Consider the following 22,497-nt stretch of genomic DNA (forward strand, 5'->3'; position numbering starts at 1 on the left):
AGATGTCCCAACTTTCCCAGGACAGTCCTTTATTTCGGGACTACCTCAAAAACCGTCCAGTCGGCTAACCGAGCTCGTCATAGAACAAAAAAAAAAAAAATCAAACAGTTTTCATCATTGATACACTTGTACGTGTAGTAACAGAAGCTGAGATTGGCAGAATCATGATAAATGGACTCATAACTGAAGCGCTGCCTCGGGACAGTGTATGAATAAATCAAATAGTCAGCACAAGCAGTTATTAAAATATCCATCGTTGCAAAGTAACTATCTCCCTACACTTGGTTATGCTTTACAGTAAGTCTAACTGAACCGGTTAGAAAGCAAACTTTTTTTATGAAGGTTTACTTTGCCCCTTTATAATAACAACAGTAATAATATGAAGCAATGAAATATTGGTGCTGACTTTCATTAGACAATATATCTAATGCAACAAACAGACAAATAAATAAATAAATAAATAAATAAATAAATAAATAAATAAATAAATAAAGGATGCTAGCCTTCTGTAACTCAGAAGACCACAATAACCTGTTTTGGATATTTGAAGCATGGATATTAAAGATATTTTTTTATTAGGGATTTATGGTCAGCTAAAGTTCTAAAGACCCTTTTAAAGGTAAACCTCTATTTAAAGTATTTATTATAAAGCACTAATTTAGGAAGTATTGCAAATGTTTTTTTATGAATGTTCACTTTGCCCCTTTTATAAAAACAACAGTAATAATATGGAGCAATGAAATATTGGCGCTGGCTTTCATTAAACAATATATCTGATGCAACAAACAAACAAATAAATAAATAAGATAAAATAGTAATAAATAAATAAATAAACAAATAAATAAATAAAATAAGGATGCTAGCCTTCTTTAACTCAGAAGATCACAATAAGCTATTTTGGTAACACTTTACAATAAGGTTCATTAATTAATGCATTTACTAACATGGACTAATCATGAACAACACTTGTACAGCATTTATTAATCATAATTGAACATTTACTAATGCATTATTAACATCCAAGTCCATGCATGTTAACATTAGTTAATGCACCATGAGTTAACAAACTAACAATGAACTACTGTATTTTCATTAACTAACGTTAACTAACATGAACAAATACAGTAGTAGATGTATTGTTCATTGTTTGTTTATGTTAGTAAATGCATTAATTAACATTAACTAATGAACCTTATTGTAAAGTGTGACCGCTATTTTGGATATTTGAAGCATGGATAATAAAGGTATTATTTTATTAGGGATTTATGGTCAGTTAAAGTTCTAAAGAACCTTTTTCAAGGTAAACCTCTTTTTAAAGTATTTATTATAAAGCACTAATTTAGGAAGTATTGCAAATGTTTTTTGTTTGTTTGTTTGTTTTGCTGATTTTTGCAGCCTGTTTGAACTTTAAAGTTCATATTATGTCATTACTTAGTTTTGTATACTTGCAGACCTATTTTAATAAAATATGAAAAAAATATATAATAATCAAATATAAATGAAATTATATAAAATTAGATGATAATACTAATTAGTAATTTGTTTATAATAATAAAAATAATAACAACAACAATTAAAAAAAAATATATATACATACTTTTATATATATATATATATATATATATATATATATATATATATATATATATATATATATATATATATATATATATATATATATATATACACATACATACTTTTGTGAGGTAAATAAAAAATTAAAACGGGGGCCCTTGGATTTGCTATAGCCTCAGGTCCCAATGTGTTCATAATTTGGCCTTGTACATCAGGCTTGACAAAGCTGCTCGTTCTCATCCTGGATCATCAGTAAATGTGCAACAGTCTAAGCCAGGAAGACTCGATTAAACTAGGTCAAGCTGCACTTTTGCTGTTATCCTGTCTTTTTTGATTCCGCTTTTGAGCAATACCTCTTAGGCTGACAGTTAGTCATCCCATCTGCATGCATCTGCGATGCTATCAGTAAGAGAGAGAACTCTGATTGACTGTTCAGTTTAAGAGTCTGTGTGTAAGAGTGAAAGCAAAAGTGAAGAAAGCTTTTCTAGATTTGTCATCTTACCTAAGAATTTCATTGGGTAACACTGTATCTTGATGGTCCACTTGAGTATTAGTAGACTTTCTGCTTAATATCTGTTGACACTGCTCCTTCAACAGACATTTGACTGACTATAAGAAACTTTGCAAGTACATGTCAACTTATTCTAACCCTAACCAGTCTACTTATAATCTAATGAGAATTTGTTGGCATGTAGATGCAATGTAACTTAAATTCAACAAACAGACCATAAAAATAAAGTGATACTTTTCAATGCATTTCAATGCTATTCATAACAGCATAAGCCATCATTATGTATATTCAGTCAGAACAGTAATTAAGTATTGCTTTGCTTATGTTTTGCATATAGTACATTTAGTTTTAATTTACATTTTTCTATGATAAATGCATACTATTAATACATGCTTATATAGACAGTTATATCATCTTATGCAGACTTGGACAGCTCACTGTTGGCTCTAATCTTTGCAGTGTGTTCAAGTGCTAATTCTTTTAAACTTTTTTGCAAGTGCAGAAACACGCAAGGAGATGAATTTTTTTAATTTTATCAGCATCAGGTCTTTGATGTGGGTTTAGTGTGTCATGGCCCTTAGGGTCCTTAAACTGTAAAAGAACAGAGGCACTGAACACTAGTTCCTTTATTACTGGCGTTTTCCAGAAACATGCAAAACCTGCTTGTTGTGCAAAATGTTGTCAGTAAGCAGCAGTACAAGGGCTGGGTCTTATATTATATTATAATATAATATATTATATTATATTATATTATATTATATTATATTATATTATTATTATATTATATTATATTATATTATATTATTATATTATTATATTTTGGTCAATATGATATAATTCCGACATCTTTATAATATTTAAAAAGCCATTATTTTCCATTATGGGTGTCTGTACAAGTCTATGAAATCTCCTCCTATAACACAATGAAATATTTTAGAACTAAAAGAACAATACAAAAAAAAATAATGTTCACATTTTATTTGTATCAACTTTAATACGGACAAATAAATAAAAAATAAAATAAACCTAACATTTTCAGACTTTATTAATATATTTACCCTTAAACTATAGAATAGGTTAATTAACCTTTTAGACCAAACTAACAAACAGACTTGCAGTCAGGATAAACAAATGAGCAAACATCATACTGACTTCAGTTCTAATCATTATTCGAATTGCAAAAAAAAGATAACAGATAACAGCGTTTCTCACTTGCCTTTTTGTTAAGTGGAATCTTGAACACCACTGATTGCCATTGTGCTCACATGCTCAACAGAATTGTCTGTGATTTGCTACGTCATGATCATCACTTCATTGATTGCCTTCACAGACATGTTAGCATTTGAATGTCATGTTTATCAGCTGAACAGTCATATAGAATGCTGATGCATGAGCTGATTTACAAAGCTTTCAAATGCTTCAGAGGACTTTCAGAGCTGTAATTATTACTGATGCTGCATGTGCTCTACATCACTGCTCTTTCTGATGGCTGGACCATGAACATCATTCAATGTCAAATCATGTCAATGTTATTAAAAAAATAAATAAATAAAAATCTGTTGTGATATATATTGATGTTGAATTATAGTCCAGCTCTACAATTCCTGATAAAAGTCTTGTCGTCTGTCACAGCAACAAAATATGACTTGACTTCTAGTTGATCATTTGGAACATGGCAGAAGGTAGTTTTCCCATGAATCATCTGTTGAACTGCAACCCAATCATCACAGAAGACTCATTGGAACCCTCATAGAAATCAGTCAAGTTTGGTGAAGGAAAAATCATGGTTTGGGGTTACATTCAGTATGGGGAGTGTGAAATATCTGCAGAGTGGATAGTAACATCAACAACCTGAGGTATCAAGACATGTGCCATTACATCACAAAACACAGGGGAGGGCAAATTATTCAGCAGGATAGCGCTCCTTCAGCCTCCACAATAAAGTTCCTCAAAGCAAAGGAGGTCAAGGTGCTCCAAGATTGGCCAGCTCAGTCCCCAGAAATGAACATTATTAAGCATGTCTGGAATAAGATGTAGGAGGAGGCATTTAAAATGAATCCAAATATTCTTGATGAACTCTGTTAGTCCTGCAAGAATGCTTTTTTTGCCATTCCAGATGACTTTATTAAAAGGTTAATCAATAAGACTGTGGGGGAAACCGGAGCACCCGGAGGAAACCCACGCGAACGCAGGGAGAACATGCAAACTCCACACAGAAACGCCTACTAAGCTGAGGCTCGAACCAGCAACCTTCTTGCTGTGAGGCGACAGCACTACCTACTGCGCCACTGCATCGCCCCATTGACTTCTGATACCAAATGATCAACTAGAAATCAAGTTATTCTTTGTTGTCTCTAAAACTGGATAGGCGACAAGACTTTTGTCAGTTAGTGTATGCTGTACCTACAATTTGACTAAAATATGCAAGTAATTTTTATATCTAACTCCTTTTTGGTTATTGTTAGCAAAAATCCGTCTTCATTTCTCATGTGCAAAGCTGTGTTCATCAGTGTGAGCTGTGGTTTTCACACTTGCCAGCACTGACTGTGCAGCTGAGCATTTAACCAGCATTGTTACTTTTTATATTTATGTATATGTTCGTTTGATAAAAAAATTGTATCGGTAATAGCGGGCTGCAATGTCAAGCAGTGGGAAATTTTATGCAATTATATGTGCCAGAGGTGATTCAGTAATACAGTAATACAGACAAGAGTCAGCAGAAGCTCAAAGCTCAGTTGAGCAGTGTGTGTGTTTGTGGTGCATTGTTTTTACAACCACAGGAATGGAGGTAGCAATCCATTCTTGAGGTGGAAAAAATTGCCTCAGAGAGAAATGAATCAAAATGAGTCAATGTGAACTGACATGTTTTTGACAGTTTAAATATAAATGAACACCCTTTTTACTCTATTTGCCTATTATGGATTTTTTTTTTATCAACTCCCTAAAAAATTATATCAACTTGTCTAAATGGGCATCAAATGTTAACTTTAAGTTCAATTCAATTCATGTTTATTTCTATAGCTCTTTTACAATGTAGATTGTGTCAAACCAGCTTAACATAGAAGTTCTAGTAAAGTGAAAGTGTCAGTCCACTTTTCAGAGTTGAAGTTCAGTTCAGTGTGGTTTAATTTTCACTGATGACAGTCCAACTAAGCAAGCTAGTGGCGAGGAACAAACTTCACCAATTAACGAAAGTGTAAGAAAAACCTTAAGAGAAACCAGGCTCAGTTGGGCACGATCATTTCTCTTTGGGACAAACTTCTTGTGCAGATCTGCAGTCTAGATGCTGAACGTTCATCGTGGAGAAGCTGCAGGTGTGTGAAGGTCACCAGTGGTGTACAGGCTGCCCCATGGGATCAATATGGAGACTCGTCTGTCACTGGGGTCTTTCAGAAATCAATCTAGTACTCTCCACTCCTTCATGACCATTTTTCTCAGGATACAGCCTGGTCCAGGATTATGGAGACCTCCAGAAGTCCTCTATGCTTGGCATTATCTTATCTCTGGCATCTAAGTCTGCTAGTGTCACCTAAAGTTATTTAATCACCAGCTACCTTGCGCCTTTTAGTGCCTCTCTATATTAAATTAGTTGCATGTAAATAAAATTTAATCATACCCTTGCACTGTACATGAATAGTGTTGATCTGATGATTAATATTAGACATCCTGGACTTTAGGTAAAAAGTCATAGCCTGCACATACCTTTAAACATTTAAATAATGGTAACTCTTCAAAATCTGAGTATGTGGATAGCATTAAGGATTGAGGACACATGTAACTCTTTTAAACCCAGGGTATCATAATTAGACACAGCAAGAGGATACCTGCTGTCTAATAAGGGTATTTTGATTTGTTCAGTGGAGATTGAGTACTGAAAAGTTCTTGGTTTTTGAGCAAAATGTGAATGTGACATTGTTTTGGTGACACTTTAGTTTATTTACCAATTTTTACTATTAATTAGTGGCTTATGACCTGCCTATTATTAAGATATGGCTGTTTATTAGTTCTTATAAAGTACATATTCTGTAGGTTCTTATTCTACATCCCGAATCCTACCCTAAACCAAACTATTGCCCTTATAATTATTAAAAAGAAGCAAATTAGGAGTTTCTTAAGGCATAAGTCATAGTTAATGGTTAATAATAGTAAGAATTTGTACTTTTAAAGTGAAATAAAGTGTTGTAAATATCTAAAAACAAATCGCATTTATACATTCATTCTGTGTAGCTCCTCCAGCATTTCTGGTCTATTTCCGGCCTTTCAATGGACCCTTCGAAGATCCTCGAAGAGTTCCCACGCTGGCTAGAGCGACTGTCTGCACGTCACCATGGAAACATCATAATCATCATTGATTCCATTGACCAAATACAGGTAACATTTCCTCAAATGACCTTCCTCGTTGAGTTGTGGTGTGTTTGTTTGTGGTCGGGTTTAGAGATCTCTGCTGTTGAAGACAACACTAAACTCCCACATGTGTGCGTCATAGTAAATCACTTGACATTTTGTCTGTAATTGATTGCATAATTCTAAAATGTCAGCGATCATTTTATAAATATTCTCTTAAAACAGTTTTAATTGAGATGAATGAAATTACACAAATTTTACCCTGTTTTAGAATTGGACTATTTTGGCTTGATCTAAATTTCACTTAGGAGCATTGCATTTCGCTTTAGCATTGTAGCAAATTAGCTCTAAGTGAAAGATCAAAGATTAATTTGAAGTGGGCTTCAAAAGAATGGATTCTTTAAATCGGAACAAACAAATTGTCCAGCAATCATTCGAACAAACAGTTGACTTCAACTATCGCTATTGCTATCAAAAATAAAAACCCATTTATGTTTAAGCAGGGTAGCAAGATCGAAGTAAGGCATTAGATGCATAAACATGCACAGGCGTCTTTCTTTACACAAAATGAAACTTTATTGACTAATCTTAACAGAAACTAACACAAACACACATTTTAAGAAGTAAAGGAAGAAAAATAAGAGTTTGAGAGTGTGTAATGATGTAAAAACCTCAGATTTTGTAAGACCAAACCATGCGAACCAAAAATAATCAATTTAACCCTTATGTGGTTTCTTTATGGTTACATTTAATGACACCAGTTCAGTGGTAATCTCGAGGCGCCACTTGTGTTTACTGTGTGATGTGAACATGATCTCTGTTGAGCTGGGTTCCCACATGGTTAGCCAGTGGTCGACTGTTTGTTCTGTAAGGCTTGGAGTGGGGTGTAGTCTGTCGTTTCAAGTTTGAGGCAGCAAAACGACTAGTCGTGTTGACTTCTGGTTCCGCAGCGCACTAAACTTAATTAGACTCTCAACGATTAAGAAAGAAAAGTAATGTAGATGGGAACATTTGTGCTGCTATGTTATTTATTGCCAGGGTCCACGTCTGCTCCCTGGACCTAAAGAAAAGCTGTCCTGAGCTGGAACAGAACAGCTCTCTCTCTCTTGAGGTCACTCCTTTTCCTCTGTGCTTGTTCTTCTAGTCACCAGATTTTATAAGGATTATTTTGTACCACTCTCGCGAGTTGAGTTGAGCAATGAGAAAGTTACCTTTCCAAGGCACATTTTAAAGTCCTTTGTTGTAAAGCTTGGTGATTTGCATATACATTCTGGGTAAATGCTGATGCAAAAATGTTTAAAGTTTCTTTAAATGTTAATATGTTGCTAAAATGTAAACAGTCGTTCAGTACACCAAATTAGCTTCACAGGGACATCAAACATGAACCATTCATGGATTTTGTTTAGCTGTGGTAGAGTTTAACATTGATTCCAGGAGTATTAAAACAACCATAATATAAATACGAGCAAGAGACTTGTTGCAAAACACTTAATTACACATAAAGAGGGAATAAAGGGTTACATGAAGTCTTAAGCAAGTTGAATAGGAGTGTATAGAAGCATGACCATGTTTCTGTCCATTTCCAAGCACCCATTCTTTTGGTGTCGTAATAACCTTTGGAATCGTATTACACACTGACCATTCGGTCTTTTCTGGGTAGGAGAGGTTGACAGTGTATTATTTGTTGAATAAAGCAAAATAATATGTGTCTAATCGGCCACATTTGCAACAGCATTCAATTTTTAATGTCATTTGTAGTGTTTTATGTTACATATATTTAAAAAAAATAATAATAGTATAGAATTATTTTATTTTTAGTCATACATAGGTTGTTAACTAAACCATGAAAACAATCATCATCTTTTGCTATCGTCCCAAATTTCCCCCTTGTAATCCTCTTCATGTTTAAGATAATCTTTTATTTCCCAGAATGCTGAGCGCCACATGAAATGGTTGATTGATCCGCTTCCTGCTAATGTGCGAGTGCTGGTGTCGGTTAATGTGGAGACCTGCCCACAAGCATGGAGGTTTGTGGTTTACAAATACACATAGTATATTATTTTCAAATAAATATTACATTATATTAAAAATCACAAGCAAGCATTCACCAACAAAACTTTTTTTAGATTGTGGCCCACACTGCACCTAGATCCACTCAATCCCAGAGAGGTAAAGAGTGTCATCAGCACGGAGTGTGTGAGCGTGGATATCAAACTCAGTAAAGATCAGGTAAACTTTAATATACACTCATCGGCCACTTTATTAGGTACACCTTACTAGTACTGGGTTGGACACCCTTTTGCCTTCAGAACTACTGTACCTTGTTGGAAAAGATTCAATTTCAACAAGGTACTGGAAATATTCCTCACAGATTTTGGTCCATATTGATATTATAGGGTCACAGTTACTGCAGATTTGTTGGCTTTACATCCATGATGCGAATCTCCCGTTCCACCACATCTCAAAGGTGCTCTATTGGATTGAGATCTGGTGACTGGAGGCCATTTGAGTATACTGAACTCAATGTCTTGTTCAAGAAACCAGTCTGAGATGATCCACACTTTATAATATGGCGTGTTATTCTGCAGGAAGTAGCCATAAGAAGGTAATGGGCCCAAAGTGTGCCAAGAAATTATCCCCTACACCATTACACCACCACCACCAGCATAAACCATACATGTAAGTACAACAATGGATCCATGCTTTCATGTTGTTGACGCCAAATTCTTGAACCAGTCTGGCCATTCTCCTCTGATCTCTGGCATCAACAAGACATTTGCGCCCACAGAACTGCCGCTCACTGGATATTTTCTCTTTTTCCGACTATTCTCTGTAAACTCTAGAGATGGTTGTGCGTGAAAATCCTTGTAGACCAGCAGTTTCTGAAATACTCAGACCAGCCCATCTAGCACCAACAACCATGCCATGTTCAAAATCACTTAAATCACCTTTCTTCCCAATTCTGATGCTCTGTTTGGACTGCAGCAGATCACCTTGATCATATCTATATGCCTAAATGCACTGAGTTGCAGACATGTGATTGGCTGATCAGAAATTTACATTAACAATAAGTTGGACAAGTGTACCTAAAAAAGTGGTGTGGGAGTACAAGTCTGTGTTCATTTGTGTTTATATCTGTGTATCAAATGAGACTGAGCATCTGTCAAACAGGAGAAGAAGCTGGAGAAACACTGTCGTTCAGCAGCAACATGCAACGCACTCTATGTCTCACTACTGGCCAGACTCATTACACAGTAAGTAGATTTGCGAGCGAGTGACTATATTTAGAAAAAGAATATATCACATCAAACAACTCCTTTAAGAATCACATGGCAGCCTCAATATACCTATAATACTGTCATTTTAAATCTTTCTATATGCTTTTAATTAATAAAATGTAATAATTTAGACAAGAGGATATTTACAACTGGTGACGCGGTGGCGCAGTATGTAGTGCTGTTGCCTCACAGCAAGAAGGTCGCTGGTTCGAGTCTCGGCTGGGTCAGTTGCCGTTTTTGTGTGGAGCTTGTTTGTTCTCCCCATATTTGCGTGGTTTTCCTACAGGTGCTCCAGTTTCCCCCACAGTCAAAAAACATGTGGTACAGGTGAATTCGGTAAGTTAAATTGTCTGTAGTGTATGAGTGTGTATGGATGTTTACCAGAGATGGGTTGCAGCTGGAAGGGCATCCACTGCGTAAAACATATGCTGGATGAGTTGGCGGTTCATTCCGCTGTGGCGACCGCAGATTAATAAAGCGACTAAACCGAAAAGAAAATCAATGAGTGAATGAAATTTACATCCATCAATTTGTTTTTGTTTTTGTTTTGTTTTTTGTTTTTTTTACTATGTACAATATTTGAGTGTGCTATTTGTGTATTCATAAATGTGGTTAAGTTAAAATAAATTAAATTAACATATATTGTGCATGTATGCACGTACCGTGGGGGAAATAAGTATTCAACACTTCATTATTTTTCTCAGAAAACTTGTTTCCAAAGGTGCTGCTGACTTGAAATTTTCACCAGATGTTGGTAACAACCAAAGAAATCTATACATGCAAAGTAAACAATATTGATTTGTTTACAAATGAAGTTATGTGTCATAAAATGAAATGACGCAGGGAAAAGTCACACCTTAGCGCAAGAAGGCCTCACTGAATCCATCTAATCTCAAAAACTTTAGCCCCATTTCCGCCTTACCCTTCATTTCAAAAATTGTAGAAAAAAAATTGTACTTAATCAATTACAAAGATTTCGATCCCAGAATGGTATGGCTGAGGCTTTTCAATCTGGCTTTAGGCCGGCTCATAGCACTGAATCCGCTCTAGTAAGAGTTTTGAATGACATCTATCTCCGCACTGATGCTGGTAATTGTGTGGCCTTAATTTTGCTGGATTTATCTGCAGCCTTCGATATCATTGACCACTCTGTGTTATTATCTCGGCTAGAGTCCTGGGTTAGGCTGAGGGGGTATAGTGCTGAAATGGTTTAAATCATACATCTCCGACAGGAAGTTTTTTGTCAAAATCGGTAACTATTCCTTCTCCACGGCACCGCTAACATGTGGTCTTCTTCAGGGCTCGATTCTAGCACCTTCACTATTCTCTCTTTGTGTGCTCCCACTAGGTTCTATTTTCAGAAAATATGGCCTGCACTTTCATCTTCATGCAGACGATACACAAATCTATCTCTCACTCAAAAAGCAAAATGAGTCCTCTGTTGTGAACTCATTGTCACTGTGCCTGGAGGAGGTAAAAGCATGTCTTTCTGAGTACTTATTATTTCTAAATGAGGAGAAAACAGAGGTTGTTATATTTAGGCCCAATAATTTGTCAAGCTGTAAACGCCCCAGGTTACGCAACTTGGAGGAGTTCAGATCACCCCAGGTACAAAACCTGGGCATAACATTAAACCAGAACTTAAAATTTGATAAACATATCTCAAAAGTGGTTGGAAATAGTTTCTACCAACTCCACCTTCTCTCTAAAATGAAATCCTCTCTTCCTTCACACTCTCTAGAAATTGCCATACACGCGCTTATAACCTCCCGGTTGGACTATTGTAACTCTCTCTATTTTGGGCTGCCTAAGTCTCAGATTGGTCGCCTGCAATACAGTATGCAGCAGCTAGATTTTTAACAAAAAAAACGAAATATGCCCATGTCACTCCTCCATTGGTTACCGGTGACACAAAGAATCAAATTTAATATCCTTCTCTTTGTGTTTAAAACCCTACATGGTCTGGGCCCTCAATAGTTATTTACACTCCATCCAGATGCTTGCATTCCGCTGATCAGTTTTTATTAAAAGTTTCAAAGGCCCACCTCAAAAGTAGGGGCGAACGTGCTTTTGCCATAGCAGGTCCTTGCCTCTGGACACCCTGCCATTAGAACTAAAGTAGGCTTTGTTGCTGCTTATTTTTAAGTCTAAATCTGGGTCTTTTGAAGGATAAGTCCTTCTCTTCGGGAGAGGGGGGGGGGGGTGTTGGTAGTGGCGAAGAGGATCAAAATCAAAAGATCCTGTTCTTAATTTTGTTTAGGGTGGTCAACTGTGGTGGCATCTTTTAATTTGGCAAAAATTTTATTTAATTTTTTTGCTCTTTTTTTATTGTTACACTCTCTATGTTCTTTCCTTTTATGTGCCTATTGCTGTTACTGTTTTTATGCCCATATCGTTTATTTTTTTCTCTGTAAAGCAGAAATTGAAAATGGCAGTTGGAAATGTGCTATATAAATAAATTGAACTTGAACTTGAAAAGTATTGAACACATGACGAAAGGGAGGTGTAAAATGGCAGTGAAAGCTCAGACTGCAGCTGAAATCTCAGAGTAGTTATTCAGCAACGCTCTGCCCTTCCTCATTGTTGGACTAAAGCAGGTGATATTAATTTACATCTACATTATCAGGATGATGAAGATAAAACCATGGTGGACATTTCAGCAAGACTATGACCCAAAACACAGCCGAGAAAACTCTCAAATGGTTACAGAAAGATAAAATCGTGCTGTCGAATAGCCCAGCCAATCACCTGACTTGAATCTAATAGGAAATACAAAATAAAGATTAGATTTGAAAGACTGATAGATTTGTTGAAGTCTGGGGAAAAAATCAGACCTGAGCAATGCATGACTTCATTCTCCACATGAGAGGCATATTGCAAGTAAAATATCTGATGGTTACATCAGTCATAGTTTACTAGGAAGTGTACAGGCCATTGCTTTGTCTGACTTCAGATCTTTGACCACAGGACATCAGTATTCTCTCACACTGCTCTGCTGTGGTCTTGATAATCTTTTCCTCAATCTCTTCAGTGACTAAAGATCAAAAGCCATAACTCTGTTGCCAGTGATCAAGACTTTGGGCTTGTCCTTTCATTATTTCACTGTTTTCAGCTTCAAAGAACTTTTTTCTTTAGTCATTTTGCTGTGTGACAGCATTGTCATGCATGAAAACTGCTGGCTGATTGGGCAACGAGGGAAAGAACCACATATTGCAAAGTAGCTTCTGATAAACATTCATACTGACCCTGACATTTAGCTGTATAAGACAAGAAAACATCCCCCAGACCATGACGTTTTCTCCTCCACCTTTTAATGACTGCTTTACACATTTACATTTATTAATTTTGCAGACACTATTAACCCATGTGTCTTACAAAACTTGATAAAAGAAGCACTTTCAATCACCAGAGAGTACAGTGCCTATAAGACATTATCATACCCTGTGAAAATCTATACCTTTACTGACACCTTGCTTTTGAAGAGACCTTCGGGATAAGGTTGTAGAAAGGAACAGGTTAGGATAAGCCTACAAAAACTCTTCAAATGCTGGAAAAGTTATTTGGAACGTGATTTAATTTCATTCTGTATGATAAATTAATAAAGTACTATTTTAATTAAAATAGTAATTATTTCAAAGGGGTTTGATGATGTTCTATAGGCACTGTACATTTAATGACAAGTTTAATTTGGTTTAGCGTTATTGATTGATTGATTAATTGATTGATTGATTGTCTAATTGATTTATTTGGAGGGGAAAGAGTGTTTCATACAGGTGGTTTGTCAACTCACAAGCATGGAGCACACTTAGAATTGCACAATTTTTCCCAAGAAACATGGACTGTTTATTAAAAAATATATATATAAATATAAAATATAAAAATATAAGTGTTTTGTATAAATAGGGATTGCTATTGTTAGATAAATTAACTATTAGGTATTTATGAAAGAGATGAGTATTCAGATTTTTCTTAAAATAGTCAGATTCTCAGTTCGCATAGAGTTTGGCAAGTCATTTCACCAGGAAGTAACATTAGAATTGAAGGTCCTTACGATTTAATTTTGTGCCTCTTTAGGGATGGAATCACAAAGTGACATTTAGTAACAGAGTGCAGGTTCCTGGTGAGCATGTAAGCCTGAAGTAGTGGGCTCAAGTAGAAGGCTGTAGAGCCAGTAGTTGTTTTGTAGGTGAGTAACAGCTTCTTGAATTTCCCAGTACTGGGTTGCGGCTGGAAGGGCACTGAAAAGTGTGTTTCCCAGTACTGGGTTGCGGCTGGAAGGGCATCCACTGCGTGAAATTTATTTAGAGTAGTTGGTGGTCTACTACACAAAGTGACATTCAGTAACAGAGTGTATGTTCCTGGTAAGCATTTAAGCCTTAAGTAGTTTGCTTAAGGGTGCAAAGCCAGCAGTTTTTTTGTAGGTGAATAACAGCTCCTTGAATTTGATGCAAGCAGCGATTGGCAGTGTTGGCTGATGAATAAAGGTGTGACGTACTATTTTGTGTTCATCGAAGATCACTCTTGCTGCTGCATTCTGAATCAGTTGAAGAGGCTTGATTGAGTTGATTGGAAAGCCAGCAAAGAGAGTATTGCTAATTGCAATAGTCTGAACAGAACAAGAGCTTGGACAAGCAGTTAAGCAGCATGTTTTGATAGGAAAGGTCTAATATTCCTGATGTTATACTTTAGAAAGATTAGGTTCAGTCTTTGTCCAACTTAAAGAACATAATGTTTTTGTTTTTAAAAGATGTCTAATAGATGACTAATAGACATGTAAACAGAGCCGTCTTGGCTAAAACAAGGCTAAATTTGGGCTGTCAGTGAAAATCTAATAGACATCTAGGAACAGGCCTGTCTATTTGATGACTAGTCTAGTTTTGGGCTATTCTTAGATATTATTAGATTTTCACTGACAGCCCAAGTTTAGCCTTGTTTTAGCCAAGATGTCTACGTTTACATGTCTATTGGACATATATTAAACAAAAAAAAAAAGGTTTGTTGGGAGGTGAACTATGGACACAACATGCTCTTCCACAAAAGTTAGTTTAGCTTTTTCATTCTTTTTGCTCATGAGAGGTTTTCTTAAATGTCTCATGAGAAATTCTCTTAAATGTCAGATCTTAACCCTGTTCTGCACTGAACTGATGAAAAACTCCAGCTGCAGTGTTGAACCAAATACCCAATGCCCATTAAGAATCCCCACTTTATCCTGTCCTTCATCATTCATGGATGAGCAGCCAATTTAGAGAAGCTGATAATGTTAGTTGTAAAGATGCAGTATTCTAGAAATCACTGTTCCATTGTATTAGTGATTGGAGCGAGCCATGTTGCATACTGTATGTGGCATCTATGTATGACAATATTTTTTTATGTTTCCACTATTAGCTTCAGTACCTCTTGGACATTGGACAGAACTCTACAACAGTGTGTAATGTGTCAAGATACAGTATCACTCTACAGACTTGGGCTGAAGGTAGCACTGGACTCACTAAACAGTGATCAGGAAAAACACATCATGAAAGAGGTGAACTGTCTGTTCTGAAGTGGAGTATCATTTAAAAGTCACTTCATTAACTTTTGATCTTAATTCATTTGTATATCATGCAGTTATTGTGCCTAGTTTGTGCCAGCCACAACGGCATCAGCGAATCAGAAGTCTTGGAGCTGTTCCCAGACCTGACTTTCCCTGCTCTCATCTCAATGCTACACAATCTGGAGAGGCTTCTCATTATTACTTATGCCTGTGGGCTTATACGGTTTCAGCACTCACAGGTGCGCATGACTATATTTGTCAATATTCTTTAAGGTCTCTGTGTGTAAAATTTATTTTGGTATTTTGATCTTTGTTGGCTAAGAAACTCGCTTTCACATCTCATTTATAGAAATAACTGAAACTGAAGTGAATTATAGTGAAACCGGTTTGTGTGGGTTATTTTTCCAGGCATGTGAAGGGGTCAACCAAGAGTTTCTGGATGGTGACAAATGCCGTGGATCCTACAGAGAGAAATGTATTCGCTTCTTCAGCCAGCAGTTGGAGTAAGAACATGTATTTACACATATTAAAGGAATTTGGATGTGCAGCATTTAAATGTGTTTGCCTATTTACTCAACTGAGAAGCATTGCATGTAAAAGGTTACTCTTTATTTTGTTGCTCCCCTTTGGACATTCTGTTAATTTTACTTAAAGGGGTGGTCCACTACGATATCATATTTTAAACTTTAGTTGGTGTGTAATGTAGCTGTGTGAACATAAACAACATCTCTGATTGTAAAAAGCTCAAGGTTCAATGCAAAGGGAGACCTTGGTTTTTACAGAGTTAGCTTAGCAAAGCCTATAATGAACGAATTTTGGGGACTACAAAAAATACTTCAGGCCCTTGTGAGAACACAAAGGTACTTTTACCGCGCACATACACTGCGCTGCTAAGGGCTGTGGCCAGAGGCGCTGTAATGTAAAGCAGAGAAAGCTAAAATGCGTCCAAACGCCGCTGTTTCCACAGAGCTTCGTCTGTTTCTGTATTTGGGCTTCCAAAGTACACGACACATAGACAGAAGTGTTTACAGTTCAATATTAATTATGTTCCAGAGAATTGTAAAACACATTGCAAGCATGATTTGACAAAACACAGCTCCAGAATCTCTCCTAGTTCAGTGCTGGATTCGGTTAAAATCTCCTCAAAGCAGAAGCTGTAAACTACAACCTATAAGTGTTTTTATTTGTTTAAAAATTGATCATGACATGTACAGTGTCTAGCGTTAACGGTATGCTGTAGCAACGATGTAAACAATGGGAAATGCTGTTTTGCACCGCAAACGATTTAAATACAAATTCATATTTATCAGTCAAACTGCTGTAAAAACACACACACTCCACCAGGGCATTCGTGTCTCTCTATGAGTGACTTTGCATTGATTCTCTTTAGGCAGCTTTTCCATGCATTTTACATCTCAAATAATAAAGTCACAAAAGATATGTGGATGATTCATATAACTCACACCTGCATATTCTGGATATATGTGAAAGAAGTCATGTTATGCGTTGAGTTGAAAAAAAAAATAGGATAGCTCAGCTGACTCGTGTAGCAGCAGAAAAATAAATCAAGGCTCACACAGTTATATATATATATATATATATTTCCTAGTTTCCCATATGTATGCAACTACAGTAAGAAATGATCAGCAATCGGTACATACTGTCAGTATTATCTTTGCTTGAACTGACTCAATCTAATCATGTTTATATGAAATTAACCTGCTCCTACGCAAACTTGAGCTACCAGAACTGTTACTATGACAACAAGTCTCAGATGAGTATTGAAGAACGAAACGATAATGGATCGTGTCAAATCGTCAAAATCCAAATCCAGCTAATTGAGTAATCCACATACCAAGAACGGACCCGATTCCCTTGTCTTTTGTATGGCCTAAAAAACATAACCTAAATAGCCAGGTCTGTCATGTTTTATGGTTCTTTTGAAACATTTCTGTTGTGTTCCGTGCTTTTTGAAAGGGTTGCGAGAAAATGCAGCGCGTTTTCCTAAATTGTTTGTGTTGTGAAAAAATACAGCACGTTTTATTTATTTGTTTGCATTGTAAGAAAATACAGTGCGTTTTTTTTAAATGTGTTTGTGTTGTGAGAATTTTAACAAATTTCATCAAACAGATCTTTTCTCAATTTGCTGGCTTTTTTTAATTGCAAGTGTTTTCTTAAACTGCAGCACATTAAGCTCTCTTGGCCACCGTAGTTCTCTCTAGTTTTCTTTCTTTTGTCCTTTTGTGCTGATCAAAAAACCGACGTTGTCCAAAATCATAAATTGCTGCCATGTTGGATCATTTTGTTAATTCAGGCAAGACCGAGTTACCTGGAGAGTGGCTGATGAGTTACCATGGTTACTGCAGCAGCAGGAAGACCGAAGTAAACTTCAGATGAGTCTGCTTAACCTGTTTGTGTCCCAAAACCTCTACAAGAGGTACATTCTCATGTTCCCCCTCTCTATTTTCTCCACTGTTTGTAAATATGTCTTAAAATGGGTTCTTAAATTGTGTTCTTAGGGGTCATTTTTCAGAGCTTCTTGCATACTGGCAGTTTGTGGGTAAGGATAAGTGTTCGATGGCGACGGAGTATTTCGACGCATTGAAAGAGTTTGAGAAGACCTGTGAGAGTGAGCAGAGCATGAGCCGGCTGGCCAACCTATACGAAACACTGGGACGATTCCTTAAAGATCTGGGATTGCTCAGTCAGGTGATACACACTGAAAGACCAATGAACATCTGCCAAATGTTTTCATTCAATTGCCTATTTAGCTACAAGATGTTGGTTAAAAAGTGATTAAAGATGGTTTATGTACGTTTTAGATTCCTCTAAAGCAGGAGTGGCCAACCCTGTTCCTGGAGAGCCACCTTCCTGCAGATTTCAGCTGCTACCCATATCAAACACACCTGAACCAATTAATTAGGACCTGAACACCACGTGATAATTACAGGCAGGTGTGTTTAATATGGGTTGCAACTGAAATCTGCAGGAAGGTGGCTCTCCAGACACAGGGTTGGCCACCCCTGCTCTAAAGCATAAACATATCATAATGTTTGTAGATATTTAGAAAACATGTTAAGTGAGCATTCATGTTCATCTGAAACTCAAAGATGAAGTCAGGTATTCCTGTTTGAAAATGTGCGTTCCGTGTTTTGGTTCGTGTAACCTCACACACTGCCAGTGTACCCCATTTATATTTCATCCCCCTGGGTTCCCTTGGTGGAAAACACAGCACATTTCAGTGCATTTCATTCATGAAAGCTTTTTCAATGTATGTGGGCACTGCCAAGAAATGTGACCAACAGCTTACCAAAATAAGGGCCTACCATAATAATACAAATTTACTTGAGGTGGTTTTTATTTCCAAAAAAATCAAATACATTTTCTTGTCGGCTTAGTCCCTTTATTAATCTGGGGTCGCCACAGCAGAATGAACCACCAACTCTTCCAGCATGTGTTTTACGCAGCGGATGCCCTTCCAGCTGCAACCCATATCTGAGAAACATCCATACACTAAGGACAATCTAGCTTACCCAATGCACCTGTACCGCATGTCTTTGGACTGTGGGGGAAACCGGAGCACCCGGAGGAAACCCACGCGAACGCAGGGAGAACATGCAAACTCCACACAGATATGCCAACTGACCCAGCCGACTCTCGAACCAGTGACTTTCTTGCTGTAAGGTGGTTGGCTCGCCACTGTGATGCTCTGTTTTCTGTGATTTCTCTTTGAATTGTGTATTCCATTTAAATATGTCTGTATTCAATTTAAAAGCTTTTCTAATTGTTGCGATTGTGTTGTTTCAAGGCTGTGGCCCCCTTGCAGCGCTCCTTGGAGATCCGTGAGACTGCTCTGGACCCCGACCACCCAAGTGTGGCTCAGTCCCTGCACCAGCTGGCGGGGGTGTACGTTCATTGGAGGAAATTTGGAAACGCAGAGCAGTTGTACAAACAAGCTATGGAGATTTGTGAAAACGCTTATGGCCCTGAACACAGCACCGTCGCAAGAGAACTAGACTCGCTTTCACTGCTCTACCAGAAACAAAACAAGTACAGCATGTTTTTCTTCAATTCATATTCTGGTATGCTGAGTCTTTTGGTTTAGATCCTAGTGAGATGCCTTGTTTTCTATGTAGGGAGCTTCTTCTAAGGCAGCATCCTAACCACAATGATGCTGCGTTCACACCAGACGCAGCATGCACAGATAAATTGATTCTCTATTTGCACGTAAATAGAGGCATGAACATTTTGGGTTTACTCGCTTCATTCATGCGTCAAATTCACTTATAGATGAGGATTCGCGTCATGGGTGGGGCTTTATTAAGATAGTAGCTGTTAGGGCTGCTCGATTATGGGAAAAATCATAATCACGATTATTTTGGTCATATTTGTAATCACGATTATTCAAAACGATTATCAGCTGAAGTCAAAAATATTCGTCCTCCAGTGAATTTATTTTTGTATATGAATATTTCCCAAATGATGTTTAACAGAGGGATTTTTTTTTACAGTATTTCCTATAATATTTTTTTCTTCTGGAGAAAGGCTTATTTGTTTTGTTTTAGCTAGAATAAAAGCAGGTTTGAATATTTTGAAATCTATTTTAATAGCTCGATATTATTAGCCCCTTTAAGCAATACATATGTTTGATTGTCTGCAGAAGAAATTACTGATATACAATGACTTGTCTTATTTACCCTAATTAAGCCTTTGAATGTCACTTTAAGCTGAATACTAGTACCTTGAAAAACATCTAGTAAAATGTTATGTACTGTTATCATAGCAAAGATAAAAGAAATGAGTGATTAGAAATGAGTTATTAAATCTATTGTGTTTAAACTGTGCTTTAAGCATCTTCACTGTATTTTTTAGTTTATTATTGATTAATAATAATAACAGTCGGCAGCAGCAGGATTACCGCACGCTGTCACTTTAAGAATAGTGCGACTGTGATATGGTTTCTATTTCACGTGTCTTTTGATTCTCAACTTGTTAGTTTATTACACAAATGAGGGTTAATATTAATAATCACTAAACACCGCGCTCTGACACAAATGTGCATGTATTTGACCATTAAAGCGCTCACATTAAGATCGCGTTAGATGTGTGTGTGCTGTCCGAGGCTAAGCGCGGCGCGCGCGCAAACACACACACACGCTACCTGTCAGAGGCTAAGCACGGCGCGCACACGCACAACAGTACGTGCTCTTTTGCGCTTTTAAAATTATAAATGATGCGCATCCCGTGCTGCAAAAGTTACATTACAGCACATGCGCCTTTCGTAATTTTCACGCAGAGGCAAAGAGTTTTCACACGTGTACAACTGGAAAGGGGGCGGTACGTGATGGAATAATCGTTTATCTCGATTAATGGTTTTTCATAATCGTTAAAAGCCAAAATCGAAATCGGATTTTCGATTAATTGCACAGCCCTAGTAGCTGTGCTTTATGTGCTTTAGGAATGCTGAAAAACAGCGTAGATTCGTTCGGCGCCACTAGATCCTTTCAGATGTGCACCCAGCTCTGTGTGTTCATTAACTCCTCCAGAAACTATACCTGGATGATGAAAGCATTCAGCTGTGCAGTTTGATGAACTGTTGTCCGGTGTCGGCAAGAGGATTTCATCTCGGGACACCAACAACAGGCACTACGTCATAATCACTTCCCTACAAGAGCAAACTCATGAATGCAGTGCGAATGTCCGCTGATGTTTAGATTTTCCAACTCGTGCGATTCGCGCAAAATACTTGTTAAGCTCAAATCGCATCATTCGTGCCACCTCGTTCGCATGAATTACACCGCAGGATGTCTATTCGTGTCTTTGCATTGATTTAATATGTAAATCACTCACGCTTGATGCTTCATCCTCATCCGGTGTGAACACAGCATGAGGCTCCAATAACGTCGAGCACGAAAGGAGCCTTTTTAAAATGGTTTTCTTTTGACAGCGGGTGTTTTAACTTTGGGTGTTTTATTACATTTTAGTTGGGAGTGCTCAGAGCTCTTGCAGATGCTAAAGTCAATTCTGTGCAGAAAATTCACCCAATGTCATGGGCTCCAGCACAAAGACTGTTGATACATTGTTTGCCTAGCAACATAAAGCACAGCATGGCACACTGCTCTTTTACCAAAGTCAACAAGAATGCAGTGTGGTGCTCCTTGCATATTCCAAATTGATAAGCACATTCGATAGGACTCTAAGGAGTTCTGTAATTCGTTTCTAATGGTTGTTTTGATCTGGGTTGGTTGGATAAGACCAAACTAAAAGTTACAAAACTAAAGATTTTATGATGCATATATATTTATGATATTGCAACAGAACTTGACAATCATCCAAAACAGTCAAACCCCACACCTTAATGTGTATGAAAAAGGGCTGATTGTGATTTTTTTTCCAGATACTGATTCACAGAATATCTACAAAAACATTTATTTAAAATAGAAATCGACATTACAAATGTCTTTATTATCACACCTGATCAGTTTACATCTTTACCAAATATAACTATTATTTTTACCTTAAACCTTTGAATGGTTTGATATAATTGAATGATATCAAATATACGTTTGATCAATATCAAATATAAAGTTCAATATAGCAAATATATGTTTGAATAATTTACATTATTCTTGCAGTCCATTTCAGGATTGCCTTAATTAACATTGGGCATATGATGCGGTCTTCAGCTTTAACTAAATTGAGCAGATCATTTTTTCTACCTTTGCTTAAGTCAGGATGTCCAGACTCAGTCCTGGAGGGCCGATGTCCTGCATCGTTTAGTTTCAACTTCCTTCAACACACCTGCCTGGAAGTTTCTAGTAAACCTCGAAAGAGCTTGATTAGCTGGTTCAGGTGTGTTTAATTGGGGTTGAAACTAAACTTTGCAGGACACTGGTGCTCCATGACCAAGTTTGGACACCCCTGGCTTAAGTAAAATGTCCTCCCTATTGTAAGTAGGCAGTTCTCTAGGGTTTGGAAAAGATCCCTTTAGACTCTTTTTATACTGTATCATGTTTTGTAATCTATAGTTTACATATGAATTGTGTTGTTGGTCCCATTGTTTACCTCAACAGTAGATCATTTGTTAACAATAGTGGATAAACAAAATAGAACTATTTACTGATAATGTATTAGTGAATGTTCAAACGAATATGACAATGTTATTTTCATAATACTTTACTACTAAATATTTCTTGTTAACAAATGGGATTTTATTGTAAAGTGTTACTTACATTGTTATAGAGCTGGTATAATTC

The 22,497-nt window shown here is 36.9% G+C and overlaps 1 protein-coding gene across 4 annotated transcripts in view; it reads left to right on the forward strand.

Moving 5' to 3' along the window:
* nphp3 (nephronophthisis 3) overlaps positions 1–22,497 on the forward strand; it is a 55,782-nt gene that overhangs the window by 22,062 nt on the left and 11,223 nt on the right. For all 4 annotated transcript variants that reach the window (XM_073940468.1, XM_009297293.5, NM_001202441.1 and 1 more), the window contains 10 exons: positions 6,314–6,457; positions 8,360–8,457; positions 8,557–8,659; positions 9,602–9,684; positions 15,094–15,232; positions 15,316–15,480; positions 15,650–15,744; positions 17,556–17,678; positions 17,761–17,950; positions 19,050–19,291. In XM_073940468.1, the coding sequence (XP_073796569.1) occupies positions 6,314–6,457; positions 8,360–8,457; positions 8,557–8,659; positions 9,602–9,684; positions 15,094–15,232; positions 15,316–15,480; positions 15,650–15,744; positions 17,556–17,678; positions 17,761–17,950; positions 19,050–19,291 (1,382 nt within the window). The remainder of the gene's footprint in view (positions 1–6,313; positions 6,458–8,359; positions 8,458–8,556; positions 8,660–9,601; positions 9,685–15,093; positions 15,233–15,315; positions 15,481–15,649; positions 15,745–17,555; positions 17,679–17,760; positions 17,951–19,049; positions 19,292–22,497) is intronic.

This window comes from Danio rerio, chromosome 24 (genome assembly GCF_049306965.1).
Source record: "Danio rerio strain Tuebingen ecotype United States chromosome 24, GRCz12tu, whole genome shotgun sequence".
Lineage (NCBI taxonomy): Eukaryota > Metazoa > Chordata > Actinopteri > Cypriniformes > Danionidae > Danio > Danio rerio.